We start from the raw sequence: 14,270 nt of genomic DNA on the forward strand, positions 1-14,270 counted from the left end.
TTGTTTATTATTATGTTTTATTTTATTCCTTATTTTTTCCTACTAGATTATGTATTGCATTGAACTGCTGCTGCTAAGTTAAGAAATTTCACGTCACATGCCGGTGATAACAAACCCGATTCTACATTCTCATCAAAATTATTATAGATGGACAACAGCAGCCTTGGCACTCACTCCTGTGGCACACCAATGATTGCAGGCCTCTGAATGGAAAGAACACTCCACTAACACTTGTATATCTAGTTGGTGAGCTCACCCTGGATTCTGTGATCTAATCTTCTGGACCAGTCTACTATGCAGGAATCTTACTAAAGTCCATGTAGACATCTACCACCCTCATTAATCCTCTTGGTTATCTCTTCATACGAACTCAAATCAAATTTGTGAAATACCCTTTCCCACTAGTTATCCTTAATTAAGTTATTGCCTGTCTAAATGTAGATCTTAACCCACAGAATCTTTCAGTAACTTACCCACGATTGATTTTGGGCTGACTGGCTTGTAGTTCCATGGCTTGCCCTTTTAGGTGCTTAACGGCACTTTAGCTACCTTCCAGTCTTGTGTGACTAGGGCAGTATGTGAGCAGAGCAGTTAGCTCAATCACTTTACAATGGCAGTGACCACTGATTGATGTTTGACTCCTGCCACTGTCTGTAAGGAATTCTGTATGTTCTCCCTCCGGGTGCTTTTGTTCCAAACACGTACAATTAGGGCTAGTGAGTTGTGGGCATGTTGACACTGGAAGCATGGCAACACTTGTGAATTGCCCCCCAGGACAATCATTATGTGTTTTGATGCACATATGACAAATAAAAGCTAATCTAGTCTGATGATACAAATCTATCTACTGGGGCCGCAACAATTTCTTCCCTGGGTCAGTCCCCAGGCACTTATCTACTTTAAGACTGCCAGCAACTCCTCTCTTGTAACATGGATGTATCTGAAAACATTACTCCTCTTCCCAAATTCCTGAGCTTCCATGGTAAATACAGACAAGAATTTAAGATCTCACCCATCTCCTGCAGCTCCACATAAACAACCACACTGATCCTTAAAAGGACCTATTCTCCCTAGTTACCTAATCACAAACAAGAGCAACACACACAACATACTGGAGGAACTCAGCAGGCCAGGCAGCATCTATAGTAAAGAATATTGTCGATGTTTCCGTCTGAAACATCAACAATATTCATTTCTATAGATGCTACCTGCTGAGTTCCTCCAGCATTTTGTGTGTGTGTTACTCTTTAGCTTTTAACAGACTTACAGAATTTTTATATTTTCCTTTACCTAAATTGGCAAAGTTATCTCAAGGCCTCCTGATTTCAAGAGAATATTATGTTTCTTGTACTCAAGGGATTTGCTTGATCCCAGCTGTCTATGCCTGACACATGTCCCCTTTATCCCCCAATTTGAGCCTCAATTTCCCTTGTGAACCAGTGTTTCCCAATCCTGCCAGCCTTGCCCTTCACTCTGACAGGAACATTTTTTGAGGATCATTGATCTGGATGAATTGCATTACCCATTGGAAATTATGGAACCCAGTATGACATTTTGAACTTGAGCTGGCCAGAAATAAATAGCTCATTAATAATTTCTAAGCAAGTGTTCTAAAGTTAGCCAGGATTTCACAGGGCTGCATGTGCACTATATTTCTGTTTGTCCTGATTCCTCTCGTGCAGCACTTCTGGTCATTACTTTTTGACTTGGCTCTTCCCCTTTGCATGTACTATCATAATATTTTTCCAGCACCTCAATATTTCTATCTATAGAATTATATTTTACCCTCACTTTCTGGATTTATAAACTGAAAAGCCTGACCACCAATACTTGCAAGTAGAAAGGATGTCCTGTCGCATCCAGATCAATTATAAATTAACTGAAGCAAGTAGGTACAAGCAAGGAAATTAATATTTTGTGGTATATTACATGAAGTCAAGTTACAGACAAACTTGCCCCAAGGTGATCTACCTGACAAATTGTTTTAGTATAATCTGGTAATAAAAATGTAAACCAATCTTATCAAAAGATACAAACAAGAAGAGCTTGTATGGTGAGGGAAGAACAGAACAATTGGCCCAGGGCCATCCAACTCTTAAATTAGCTGAATTACAATCCTTAACTCAAACATTCCAGTCACACATTTCTAAGCTCTTTTAGGATTTTTTTTTTTAAAGGATAACTTTTTCTTCAGATATAGGTAAATGAAGTGCACATGTAAAATCACTTGGTTTATTTAGAAGCACAATGTTTACATAAATTACAGTCAATGGGGAACCCTGCACAGTTACAATATATAATGGGCCATTCCACACATACTCTGGTCTTCCAAACAGGCCCATTTTCTGTTTAAAATTTGTTTATACAAACTGATAGTTGAATCTGGAATTACTTCTATCCTCTCGATAAAACAGGACTGGTGAAGTTCAAATCTAATTTGGTGCAAGCTAATTTCTTTCTTCAAACTGTGTCTTGTTCTTCAAAAGATAGGCAGCCAAAAATTCAATCGGATTAGGAGGTCTGAAAAGCAAAACATTTACTGGATCATGTTTTATGCAAAGCAGGGTTAGCAAACTTCCCATTAATATATATCCATGGTACGTGCATTTTTCATCCCAGGTTTAATTCAAACGATAATGGAATCAAATTTAAACCACTACTTATTTACAGCAAACATGACTAGTTACAAAAGTAAGTTAATGTGAGGACTCCCAAATATGCCTGCAGAAGGTTGAAAGAGGCAGCTAAGGTCAGGTGATATACCTGAATTGGTTCAGCTCAATTTCAACTTTATGTTATAGGTAACTGGAGAGATCAGAGGATGTCTACTCTACACCTCTACTCTGAAAATTAAAAATAGAAAGCTTGGGAATCTCTGGATTTCCAGCATTTGGAGAATCTCTTGTTTAAAATCCTCAATGTTATTGTTTTGAATATCTGCTCCTTGGATGTTACCTGCATCCATTCTGTTGTCACATTTACATGATTTTTCCTGTTAGATTATGGATTTGTTTGTACAAAATAGTACAGATGTTTACAGACTTAAGAATTTTAAGCTATTCCATCGAGGGAGGTCAGGACAGGATGCTATATCTATAAGAAGAAAAAATGAATTTTGCTGATAGTCCTATAGGATGTAAGGCTTGTCAACGTCAACACATTTATGTCTTTAATTCTTGAAAAGTTTAACATTTCCCTTTCGAACCAAAGCAACATCAAAGATTGGAGCATTACTCCTCAGCAAAATCAGTATAGGTGTCCCCCAGTTTACGAATGTTCGCTTTATGCCGCTTCGCTTTTACAAAAGACCTACATTAATAACCTGTTTTCACATTACAGAGGATTTTCGCTTTTACGAAAATTCTTCCCAAATAAATTAATGGTTCTTCGCTTTACGCCATTTTGGTTTAAGAAAGGTTTCATAGGAACGCTCTACCTTTGGGGGGGGGGGGGGGGGAACTTCTGTATTTGCTAAGCAATAATTTGAGTGCAGTTTCCCCAGCGCTCAAATTCTGCTCAGGTTGTCTTAAGCTATACTGATTGGTCAGGTTGAATGATCTGAGGAGGTCTTCAATCTTCCAAATAAAAATGCAACAAAAACCAAGAATTAATCCTGTGAATAGATCCGTAACATGATCCCAGGCAGTTCACTCCACAGACTACTGTACATGTTTTTAAAGAATAAGCTGGTATATTAAACATGGAAGTAGAACTATTTTTCCATGCCTTGGAACCCAATCCAAGCATTATGATTCAGTTAAACTGTTAGTTTAATATTTTCACTTCATTTTACAATATCTGCAAATGCCTGACTTGATCATTGGATACAAAATGTATGCTGCTAGTTATCCTAGAATTTGGGAAATGTTTCTATCCATTTAACACAAGAAACATTTTATTCAATATGTTGAGTGTGATAAGAGTTTTTCCTCTCTGAAGAGAAGGAGCATGAGAGGTAACTTGACAGAGATGAATAGGGTAAAAAGCAGATAGTGGACAGCCAGCAACTTTTACTGCGGTGGAAATGATTAATGAGGCATAACTTTAAGGCATTCGGTGGTGGTGTCAGAGGTGTCTTTTTTGAAAAAAAACACGAGTCGCAAGTGTGTGGAACATGCTCCCGGGGCGGTGGTACAGGAACAAATACATTAGAGACATTTAAATGATTCTTAGATAGCCACATAGATGAAAGAAAAATGGGAGGGCATGTGGGAGAGAAGGGTTTGATTGATCTTGGAGAAGGTTAATAGATTGGTACAACATAGTGGGCTGAGGACCTGTACTATGCTGTACTGTTTTATATTCTATATTCAAATGCAGCGTTGATTCAAAGAGCAGCATGTACTCAAATTTCCACAACACATCTTACCTTTCTTTTGCCAGAACCGATAGGCCTTGTAACAGAATAGGCACCACTGTCTGATCCAGATATGCCCGAGTTGGAAGGGACTGCAGATCAACTTTCTGCTTCGATGTTTTCTCCGCATTCAGTTTTTCATTCTCAACTATCCTCTGCTCCAGTGAGAAAATATGTACAGCTTCAGTTTAGACCTCAGTACATCTTCAAAGTAGTAAGCCACTTGTACAACAATCACTTTTACTTTGTGTTAATAATCAATAAAAGAAATTAAACCTCTAAAAACAAAAACATTTCCAATGATCACTTCAAGGGCAACCAAGATTACCATGCATCTATTAATACCATTTTAATCTGCTTTCATTTATGACTAGTTCAGGCCAACTATGGAGGAAGACCACCTTCAGTTATGCAAAGGAGGGCCTTCACACAGCTTTAGACCACCTGGACAATACAAACACCTACATCAGAACACTGTTCATTTGACTGTAGCTCAGCATTTAACATCATCATTCCCACAATCCTGGGCGTCTGTACCTCCCTCTGCAATTGGATCTTGGACTTCCTACCAGAAGACCACAATCTGTGCAGATTGGTGATAATATCTCCTCCTTGTTGACAATCAACACTGGTGCACCTCAGGGGTGTGTGCTTAGCCCACTGCCCTACTGTCTCTATACCCATGAGTGTGTGGCTAGGCATAGCTCAAATACCATCTACAAATTTGCTTAAGATACAACCATTGTTGGTAGAATCTCAGATGGAGACAAGAGGGCGTACAGGAGTGAGATATGCCAACTATTGAAGTGGTATCGCACGATCAACCTTGCATTCAACATTAGTAAGGTGGAAGAGCTGATTGTGGACTTCAGGAAGGGCAAGACGAAGGAACATATACCAATCCTCACAGAGGTATCAGAAGTGGAGAGAGTGAGCAGTTACAAGTTCCTGGGTGTCAAAATCCCTGCAGAAACCAATGAGGACCTGGATATATGTGTGTAAAAATGCTTGAAAATGGCTGGGTATACTAAATAAAGTGAATGGGATCATAAGATTTATCTGTGCAAGCAATGTACAAAAGCAGGGATGATACATGAATATATTGATACATCAAACATACGAGAAACACTGGCTAGAGGCCATAACTAGCACAACATAACATAACCACTTCCGAGCCCACAACTTTAAGGTGAGAAGACCACAGAGAGCATGCAGAAAGGACTTGCTAAAGAATTTCAGTAAGGACAGACAGACTGACTTTAGTTTTCCTTTAGAACAAGAGTACATTTATTCAAGGTAAGCAAGATCATGACTGGTTGAGAGAATATAGAGGGAAGCTGTCGTTAACAGCAGATGGATTAAGACAAATTTAAACTTTTAGTGGAGGTATGTGAAGAAAAGCTTAAAAAAGAGAAAGAAAAAAATTATCTGAAACTCTGTCCGTAGGGGTGTTAGAAAGAGTCAGGGCTTTGAGAAACATGGGGAAAAATTGCAGAGTTCAGAAGAAAGAAAATTATAAAATTGCTCAATGGAACTCAGAAGAGAGCCCATCAACTTGATGAATCAAATGATCACCGGTGCTGTAACAATCACAGAATTATACACACATTTGTATTTAGTAAATATATTAACACAATGGCATTCTTGTTATTAGTGCCTGCACAATAAAACTCCAGATTATATTCTTTATGGAAAGAGAAGGTTCATTTTTCAAACCACAACTATTTTGATAAACTATGTTTGACAGTAAATAGCTTTTCTTTCTTCAGTCTGCTGCTGCAAGACACTTTCAATATTTAAATTGTCTGCGATCAAACTTATTTACGTTTTTAACAATTACATTAGCAGCAGCCAGCTATAGAAAAAGCAATGCTAGTTACAAACCAAAGGTCTCACCATTTTATAAGCCAATGTAAATAATTGCATTCATATCATTATAAATAGTTAGCAAGGGTAATTATGCATGGTAAAATGCTGCATGCATCTAGGCTTAACTACATGAACCTGTCCTTGGAGTAAACAGTCACATCTTGTCAAATCACTCACATACCTGCACATTCTCTGTGAGTCCATACTCTGCATGAGGATTTTCCGACATCTGAAAAAGAAAATGTTTAATGAGAAAATTACTGCTACTGTCCAATTCAAGTAAAAGCCAAGGAACTTGAGCTCTTATTCTCAATTACTTCAAGTATTATTACCTGTATCTGTCCTTCCATGTTTGGTTCTGTGAGTGTTTCACCGTGTTCTAAGAAACAAGAGGCAGTGGCATTAAAACATTCAGCTATGTACAATTAGATACTGCAGAAATGAGAATGAAAAACGATAGATATTTCATAACTTTCCAAAATACCATTCTAATTCTTCAAGTCACATGCCAACTGGTACTAGGACAAAGAAAATGTAGATGTGACAAAAAGGTGGGAGGAAATGATAGAAATACAAGCTTTGGAACAGGTGATAATTGTATTAGAACATAGAACCGTACAGCACAGTACAGGCTCTTCGGCCCACAATATTGTGCCAGTAGTCTTTTAAGCTAGTCCAAGACCAATCTAACCCTTCCCTTCCACATAGCCTTCCTCTTTTCTTTCATGCACGTGCCTAAGATTGTCTTAAATGTCCCTAATAAATCTGCCTCTACCACCCCCCCCAAGTAGCACATTCCACACACTTAGCATTCTCTCAGTAAAAAACCTATTTTCTCTAGTTACCTTAAAATGATGCACCTTTGTAATAGCCATTGCCTCCCTAGGAATAAGTTGGCTGTCCACTCAATCTACACCTCTTATCATATTTACAAATGGTTGCATCTGATCTGACATGGCATCAAGGTCCCAAATGAAATGTTGGCAAATAGGATTTCAAACGATTAAAATCCAAACTGTGGTACGGGGAAGTGAGAGCTAAATTGGTGGCAAAGCTGTAGTTTAAATAAAAACAAAGCTACAAAGGGTAGAGTTTAACCTACTTGGATACCCCGGGCTCAAGAATGGAGTTGCAGGAAGGATGGTGCAGAGGGGCAGAAAGTCAGATGGGGTCGGTTGAGAGAAAAGGGGCTCAGAAGCCCAGGACACAGTGGGAGCCCTGAAGCAGCATCTACAAGAGGTGATGCCTCAAGAAGGCAGTATCTATCATTAAGGATCCCAACCATATGGATCTGGCCTTCTTCTCGTTGTTACTATCAGGCAAGAGGTCCCACGTCACTAGATTCAGGATCAGCTTCTTCCCTACAAATGTCAAGTTCCTGAATCCTAATCCACCTCAACAACTGAGTATTACCGACCACCTCTTATCCTCCATGCACTCGTATATAATTGTTTGTTTTGCATGCTTTTCTCCCACTCTTGTACAATTTATGTTGTTATTTGTATTTAAGTGCCTGTGATGCTGCTGCAAAGTTTTCTGTTATACCTGTACCTCACCATACTTGTGCTTATGACAACAAACACTTGCCACGGGAACCGGGGTCCCTGGACACCGAGGAACTGCGATTTTCGGGTCATACGGTCGTCCAAATGCAGCGTCGAGTTAATTGCGGCGCCGGCAACAAGTTTACGGCCTCACCGCGCCCAATCCCGTTGCGACCGGCACTCCGTGGAAACGCAGCATCCACCTTTGAGCAAAAGCAATGACAAGACATAGAGTAAGAGGCCAGCCATCCCCAGACTCACCTTCCGCCATGTTTGTTGTCCGTTTCTACGCACTGCCCTCCCGTGAGACGAGCCCGCTGATTGGTCGTCCCTTCAGCAGGGCTCTCTGATTGGTGTGCTTTGAGACAAGGAAGTCGATTGGTTAGCTGGCAGCTTTGCGAGGTTTGTCGGTACATTTCCAGAAATAACTTTATTCCGAAAATAAAGAAAAGGTCATTCAACTTAATTTGTATCGTCAGCCTATGATATACTGCATCCCTTCGTTGCCAGCATCCAGAATAGTGACGGTCGGAGTTTCGGTGACGTAATACACACCGGGCGCTTACGCAGAGTGACGTCGAGGAAAGGTGAAGTAACGCGGAGATGAAGAATGCAGATCATCAAATACTTGGGAGAAATATTAAAATTATTAATGAGTCTGGTAATGAGCTAGGCTCTCAACACAGAATGTACCAAACAGGAAAACTGATCTCTAGAATTAATGGTCTACAGTTTGGGCTGTTCTACATTAGGCAACAATAATACGAAGTGTTATCGCTATTTGTCTTGAATCCCTTAATTTATTTGTTGGAGGTGGGAGGGAAGGATTTTTGCTTACAAGTTTTGTTGACTCGTTTTAAATTCCTAGATATTAGTATTTCAGATGATCCGCCTAGGTCCTGTAAGTGCAATTACAAATAAAGCAAGACTACTTCCTTAGGAGTTTGTGTAGATTCGGCATGACATCTAAAACTTTGCCAAACTTCTATAGATGTGTAGTGGCGAGTACATTGACTGGCTGCATCACAGCCTGGTATGGAAACACCAATGCCCTTGAACGGAAAAGCCGACAAATAAGTAGTGGATATAGGTGTGGTGAACTACATATACCAGAGTGGTTTGCTCCCAACAGACCCCGGCTGACTGCTCCTGTGGCTCCTCCCACAAACCCCTGTATAAAGGCGAATGATCAGCAACCGAGCGCTGGTCGGTCAGCAAGGTGAACCTGTTGCCGACCTGGCAGACTCAATGAGCCCCCTGATGCCCTATCCCGGGGAACGTGTGCTAGCGCACAGCTCGACCAGCTGTATGCCCTTCATGCACATCTTTGCCATCCGGGGGTCACCCGATTTTACCATTTCGTTAAAGCCCGGAACCTGCCGCACTCCCTGGAGGACATCAGGACGATGACCAGGGACTGCCAGATCTGCGCTGAGTGCAAACCGCACTTCTACCGTCCTGACACGGCGCAACTTGTCAAGGCCACCCGCCCTTTTGAGCGACTGAGTGATGACTTTAAGGGCCCCCTTCCCTCCACAGACCGCAATGTCTATTTTCTCAGTATTATTGACGAGTACTCGCGGTTCCCCTTTGCCACTCCCTGCCCCGACACCTCTACCGCGTCCGTCATAAAAGCCCTGCGCCAGCTCTTCACTCTGTTCGGATATCCCTGCTATATCCACAGTGATAGAGGATCCTCCTTTATGAGTGACGAGCTGCGCCGGTACCTGCTAGCTAGGGGCATTGCCTCTAGTCGGACCACGAGTTACAATCCCCGGGGGAATGGACAGGTGGAGAGGGAGAATGCCACGGTGTGGAAGGCCACACTTTTAGCCCTTAAGTCAAAAGGGTTGCCGGTCTCTCGATGGCAGGAGGTCCTCCCTGAGGCACTCCACTCTATCCGCTCCCTGTTATGTATGTCCACCAATGCCACCCCTCACGAGCGCCTATTCTCTTTTCCCAGGAAGTCTGTCACTGGGAAACTCCTACCAGTTTGGCTGACGTCCCTGGGGCCAGTGCTGCTCCGGAAACATGTGAGGAGTAATAAATACTCCCTGCTGGTCGAGAGGGTTCACCTACTACATGCGAACCCCCAGTATGCCTACGTGGTCTTACCTGATGGGCGGGAGGACACGGTCTCCGTCCGCGACCTGGCGCCCGCAGGAGCAGCAGACTACTACCCCGTACACTCCACGGTAACTATGAACCCTGTACCCGAGGTGACACCGAGCACACCGAGCCCTACACAGACTCCTCACGACGCTCATGTACCAGACATCTCGTACGCGTATATTCCGGACGCCTCGCACACAAGTGAGGGATCACTGACACCTCCAGTTAGGCCAGAACCAGCACAACCTCCGTCCCCTGAGCTATCACCACCTCCAGCACCTGTGCAATCGCAGCCGGAGCTACGCAGATCGCAGCGACAGATTCGACCACCTGATAGACTTAACCTGTAAATATACTTGTAAGAAACTTCGCCACCTGGGGACTCTTTTCCAACGGGGGGGGGTGGGGGGGTGAATGTGGTGAACTACATATACCAGAGTGGTTTGCTCCCAACAGACCTCTGCTGACTGCTCCTGTGGCTCCTCCCTCAGACCCCTGTATAAAGGCGAATGAGGCCTGAGGCCGGCCCTCATTCTCCAGGATGTAGTGTTGTTCATTCTTCTAGTCAATAAAAGCTGATATCTCGTTTCTTCCGTCTCAGAGTGAGTTATTGATGGTGCATCAATGGGCCAATTCATCATGGGTAAATCTCGGCCAGCCAATGAGCGCATCTACATGAAATGCTGTCGCCGGAAAGCAGCATCCATCGTCAAGAGCCCCCACCACCTAGGCCATGCTCCCTTCACGTTGCTGGTATCAGACAGAAGGTACAGGAGCCTTAGGGCTCATAAGGCCAGGTTCCGGGACAGTTATTAGGCTCTTCCACAAAAGGGTATAACTTGACTCAACTTCACTCGCCCCAGCATTGAAATGTTCCCGCAACCTATGGACTCACTTTCAAGGACTTTTCATCTCACGTCCTTAATATTTGTTGCTTTTTTATTTATATTATCGTTTCTTTTTGCATTTGCACAGTTTGTTATCTTCTGCGCTCTGGTTGAACGCCCTAGATGGGCGATCTTTCATTGATTCTATTACAGTTATTCTATAGATCACATCAAGCATTTCAGATATTATATCATTTATTATTCTAGTTAGTAACATCACCAACTTTATTTTGTGAAATTACAGAATTACCCTTTTGCTGTAATCAATCAAGCAAGCAATTTCAAGGAGTGATCCTAGGAAAAGATTTTCCTCTGATGGGAAGTCCAGAACATGGAAATATATGGAGTTAAGTTTTTGGAGGTAATGTCAAGCAGGGGCAGAGGAAAGCCAGAACCACATGAAAACTGAAATAGTTAGATTCAAGGTGACTGAACCAAGGTAGATAAATGAAACCATTGTACAATTCAGATCTCTCCCTCTCCCAGTGTAGAGTGCCCTCCTGCTTCAAAACATCCACCATTGTCCCTGTAGTTAAAAAGACCAAGGTAACATGCCTGAACAACTGGCATCCTGTCGTACTCACCTCGATAATAAGCAAATGCTTTGAGAGGCTGGTCAAGGACTACATCTGCAGCATGCTACCACCCAGAATGGACCTCCTACAATTTGCCTACTGACACAACCGATCAACAGATGACACATTAGCCACAGCTCTACATGCTGTCCTTACACATCAGGAGAAGAAGGATGCTTATGTGAGAATGCTGTTCTTGGACTACAGGTCAGCATTCAAAACTATAATTCCCTCCAGGCTCGGCAAGAAGCTCACAGACCTGGGCCTTCACCCTGCCTTGTGTAGCTGGATCCTGTCAGATCGCCAGCAGGTGGTAAGCGTGGGCTCCCCCACCTCTGCCCCTCTGACCCTAACACAGGTGTCCCTCAGGCTGTGTCCTTCACCCCCTCCTTTACTCTCTGTATACCCATGACTGTGTTGCCACCCAATCTGCTAGTTAAATTTGCTGATGACACTACACTGATTGGCCTAATCTTAAATAATAATGAGGCAGGCTACAGAGAAGAAGTCATCACCCTGACACAGTGGTGTCAAGAAAACAACCTCTCCGTCAACGTCGCAAAAACAAAGGAGCTGGTTGTGAACTACAGGAGGAATGGAGACAGGCTAACCCCTATTGACAGACAGACAGACATACTTTATTGATCCTGAGGGAAATTGGGTTTTGTTACAGTCGCACCAACCAAGAATAGTGTAGAAATATAGCAATATAAAACCATAAATAATTAAATAATAATAAGTAAATTATTCCAAGTGGAAATGTCCAGGACCAGCCTATTGGCTCAGGGTGTCTGACACTCCGACATCAATGAATCTGGAGTTGAGAGGGTAAACAGCTTTAAATTCCTCGGCATAAACATCACCGAGGATCTCACGTGGTCCGTACATACCGGCTGTGTGGTGAAAAGAAGAAGAGAAGCAGTTTCAGCGACAGGTTACTATCGATGCAATGCTCCTCAGACAGGATGAAGAGGTCAATACTCCCCAATGCCATTAGGCTTTACAATTCAACCGCCAGGACTTAAGAACTTTTTAAAAGCTATTATTAATGCTTTTTGAGATAGTGATTTAGATGCATATCATATTTTTTTACTGAGTTAAGTATTGTATGTTATTAGTTTTGCTACAACAAGTGTATGGGACATTGGAAAAAAAGTTGAATTTCCCCATGGGGATGAATAAAGTATCTATCTATCTATCTATCTATCTATCTATCTATCTATCTATCTATCTATCTATCTATCTATCTAAAAGGGCACAGCTGTACAGACGGTTGAAGAAATTTGGTATGGGCCCCCAAATCCCAAGAACTTTCTATAGGGGCACAATTGAGAGCATCCTGACTGGCTGCATCACTGCCTGGTATGGGAACTGTACTTCCCTCAATCGCAGGACTCTGCAGAGGGTGGTGCAGATAGTCCAGCGCATCTGTAGATGTGAACTTCCTACTATTCAGGACATTTAGAAAGACAGATGTGTAAAAAGGGCCCAAAGGATCTTTGGGGACCCGAGTCACCCCAACAATAAACTGTTCCAGCTGCTACCATCTGGGAAACGGGATCACAGCATAAAAGCCAAGACCAACAGGTTCCGGGACAGCTTCTTCCATCGGGCCATCAGACTGATTAATTCATGCTGACACAACTGTATTTCCATGTTATATTGACTATCCTGTTGTACATACTATTTATTATAAATTACTATAAATTGCACATTGCATATTTAGATGGAGACTTAACATAAAGATTTTTACTCCCCATATATATGAAGGGTGTAAGTAATAAAGTCAATTCAATACTTTCAAAATGAGGTATCAAGAAAGCACTGAATAATAGGGTAATGAAAGTGAATATATTACGAACAGTCCCATCAACCTGCACCTGGACCATAGCCCTCCATACCCCACCCATCCATTAGCACAGTGCTTTCAGAGCCAGTAACCTGGGTTCAATTCCTGCTGTTGTTAGCAAAGAGTCCTACCTTCTCTCCGTGACCGTGCGGGTTTCCTCCAGATGCTCTGATTTCTTCCCACGGTCCAAAGATGTGCCAGCTGGGAGGCTCATTGGTCATTGTAAATTGTCCCGTGATTAGGCTAGGGTTAAATCGGGGGGTTGCTGTGTGGCAGAGCTGGAAGGGCCAGAAGGACCTATTCTGTGCTGTACCCCAATAGATAAATAAATAAGCAAACAAACTAGACAGGTACTTGATAAAGTATATTTATGGAACTGTTGGGAAAAGAAGCTTGACTCACAGAAGGATTCTTCGTGACTTTCAACACTCACAGTAGTCGAAAGGGCTTTAATGAAATACCAACAGAGGCATTACCCCACCTATCAGAAATTATTTTTTTTAAATGTTCAAAGAAATTTGTGAAGAATTGTTGTCTAATCTCATGTTTCTGTTATGTTCCGCTCCCCGCTCTTTCATTCATTCTCTTATTCTTAACCTCTAAATTCTCTTTATTTTTCATTGTTTCTACTGTCCTTCTTCATATTACTGTGAACACCTGCAATAACATTAATCTCAGGGTAGTATTTGGTGATATATATGTACTTTGATAATAAATTTAATTTGAATTTTGATCTTTGAATCTGATTCATTTCAGTTCTTTCTTCACTCTATTTGCTGTATACATTTTTTCCATCAACAGAAGGCTTACATTCAAAATTTAAATTTGCTTTAAGATTTCTAATTAGGACAAGAAAACCTTTACACAGTCAATGAAATGACAATTCTTTAAATCAGTGTGCTTACCTTCTTATGTGTATTTACATTTTTGTGCAGTAATTTAGCGGTGGAGCAGACTCCAAGGGCAGAATGGTTTACTTCTATTTCTATCTTCCTCTAGCAGCATGGGGAATATACTTCAAGTAAACACCCTACATAACAAGAACCTGTCCATTGGGATTAAAGAGCTGATATAATG

At 41.8% G+C, this 14,270-nt stretch overlaps 1 protein-coding gene across 2 annotated transcripts; it reads right to left on the reverse strand.

The window, feature by feature from the left end:
• Nucleotides 1–2,218: 2,218 nt before the first annotated feature.
• On the reverse strand, nt 2,219–8,124 carry dpy30 (dpy-30 histone methyltransferase complex regulatory subunit). Of its 2 annotated transcripts, none has more exons than XM_073056603.1 (5): nt 8,032–8,124; nt 6,559–6,605; nt 6,408–6,455; nt 4,370–4,515; nt 2,219–2,520 (listed from the first exon to the last, which is right to left on the reverse strand). In XM_073056603.1, exons 1-5 carry the CDS (start codon nt 8,039–8,041, stop codon nt 2,448–2,450), a joined length of 324 nt encoding a protein of 107 aa, XP_072912704.1. In that variant the 5' UTR covers nt 8,042–8,124; the 3' UTR covers nt 2,219–2,447. The 2 variants fall into 2 exon arrangements, with proteins under 2 accessions (XP_072912704.1, XP_072912705.1); XM_073056604.1 differs by having other exon boundaries at nt 4,370–4,512; nt 8,032–8,121.
• Nucleotides 8,125–14,270: the final 6,146 nt, after the last annotated feature.

This window comes from Hemitrygon akajei, chromosome 9, assembly GCF_048418815.1.
Source record: "Hemitrygon akajei chromosome 9, sHemAka1.3, whole genome shotgun sequence".
In the NCBI taxonomy this organism is placed as follows: domain Eukaryota; kingdom Metazoa; phylum Chordata; class Chondrichthyes; order Myliobatiformes; family Dasyatidae; genus Hemitrygon; species Hemitrygon akajei.

What these genes read in the sequence shown, in the direction of transcription:
- dpy30 (XM_073056603.1), bottom strand. An exon ending in ACATGGAAGGACAGATACAG is followed by an intron (nt 6,456 to 6,558) that starts GTAATAATACTT and finishes TTTCTTTTTCAG; the next exon opens with ATGTCGGAAAATCCTCATGC. An exon ending in TCGGTTCTGGCAAAAGAAAG is followed by an intron (nt 2,521 to 4,369) that starts GTAAGATGTGTT and finishes TTTGCTTTTCAG; the next exon opens with ACCTCCTAATCCGATTGAAT.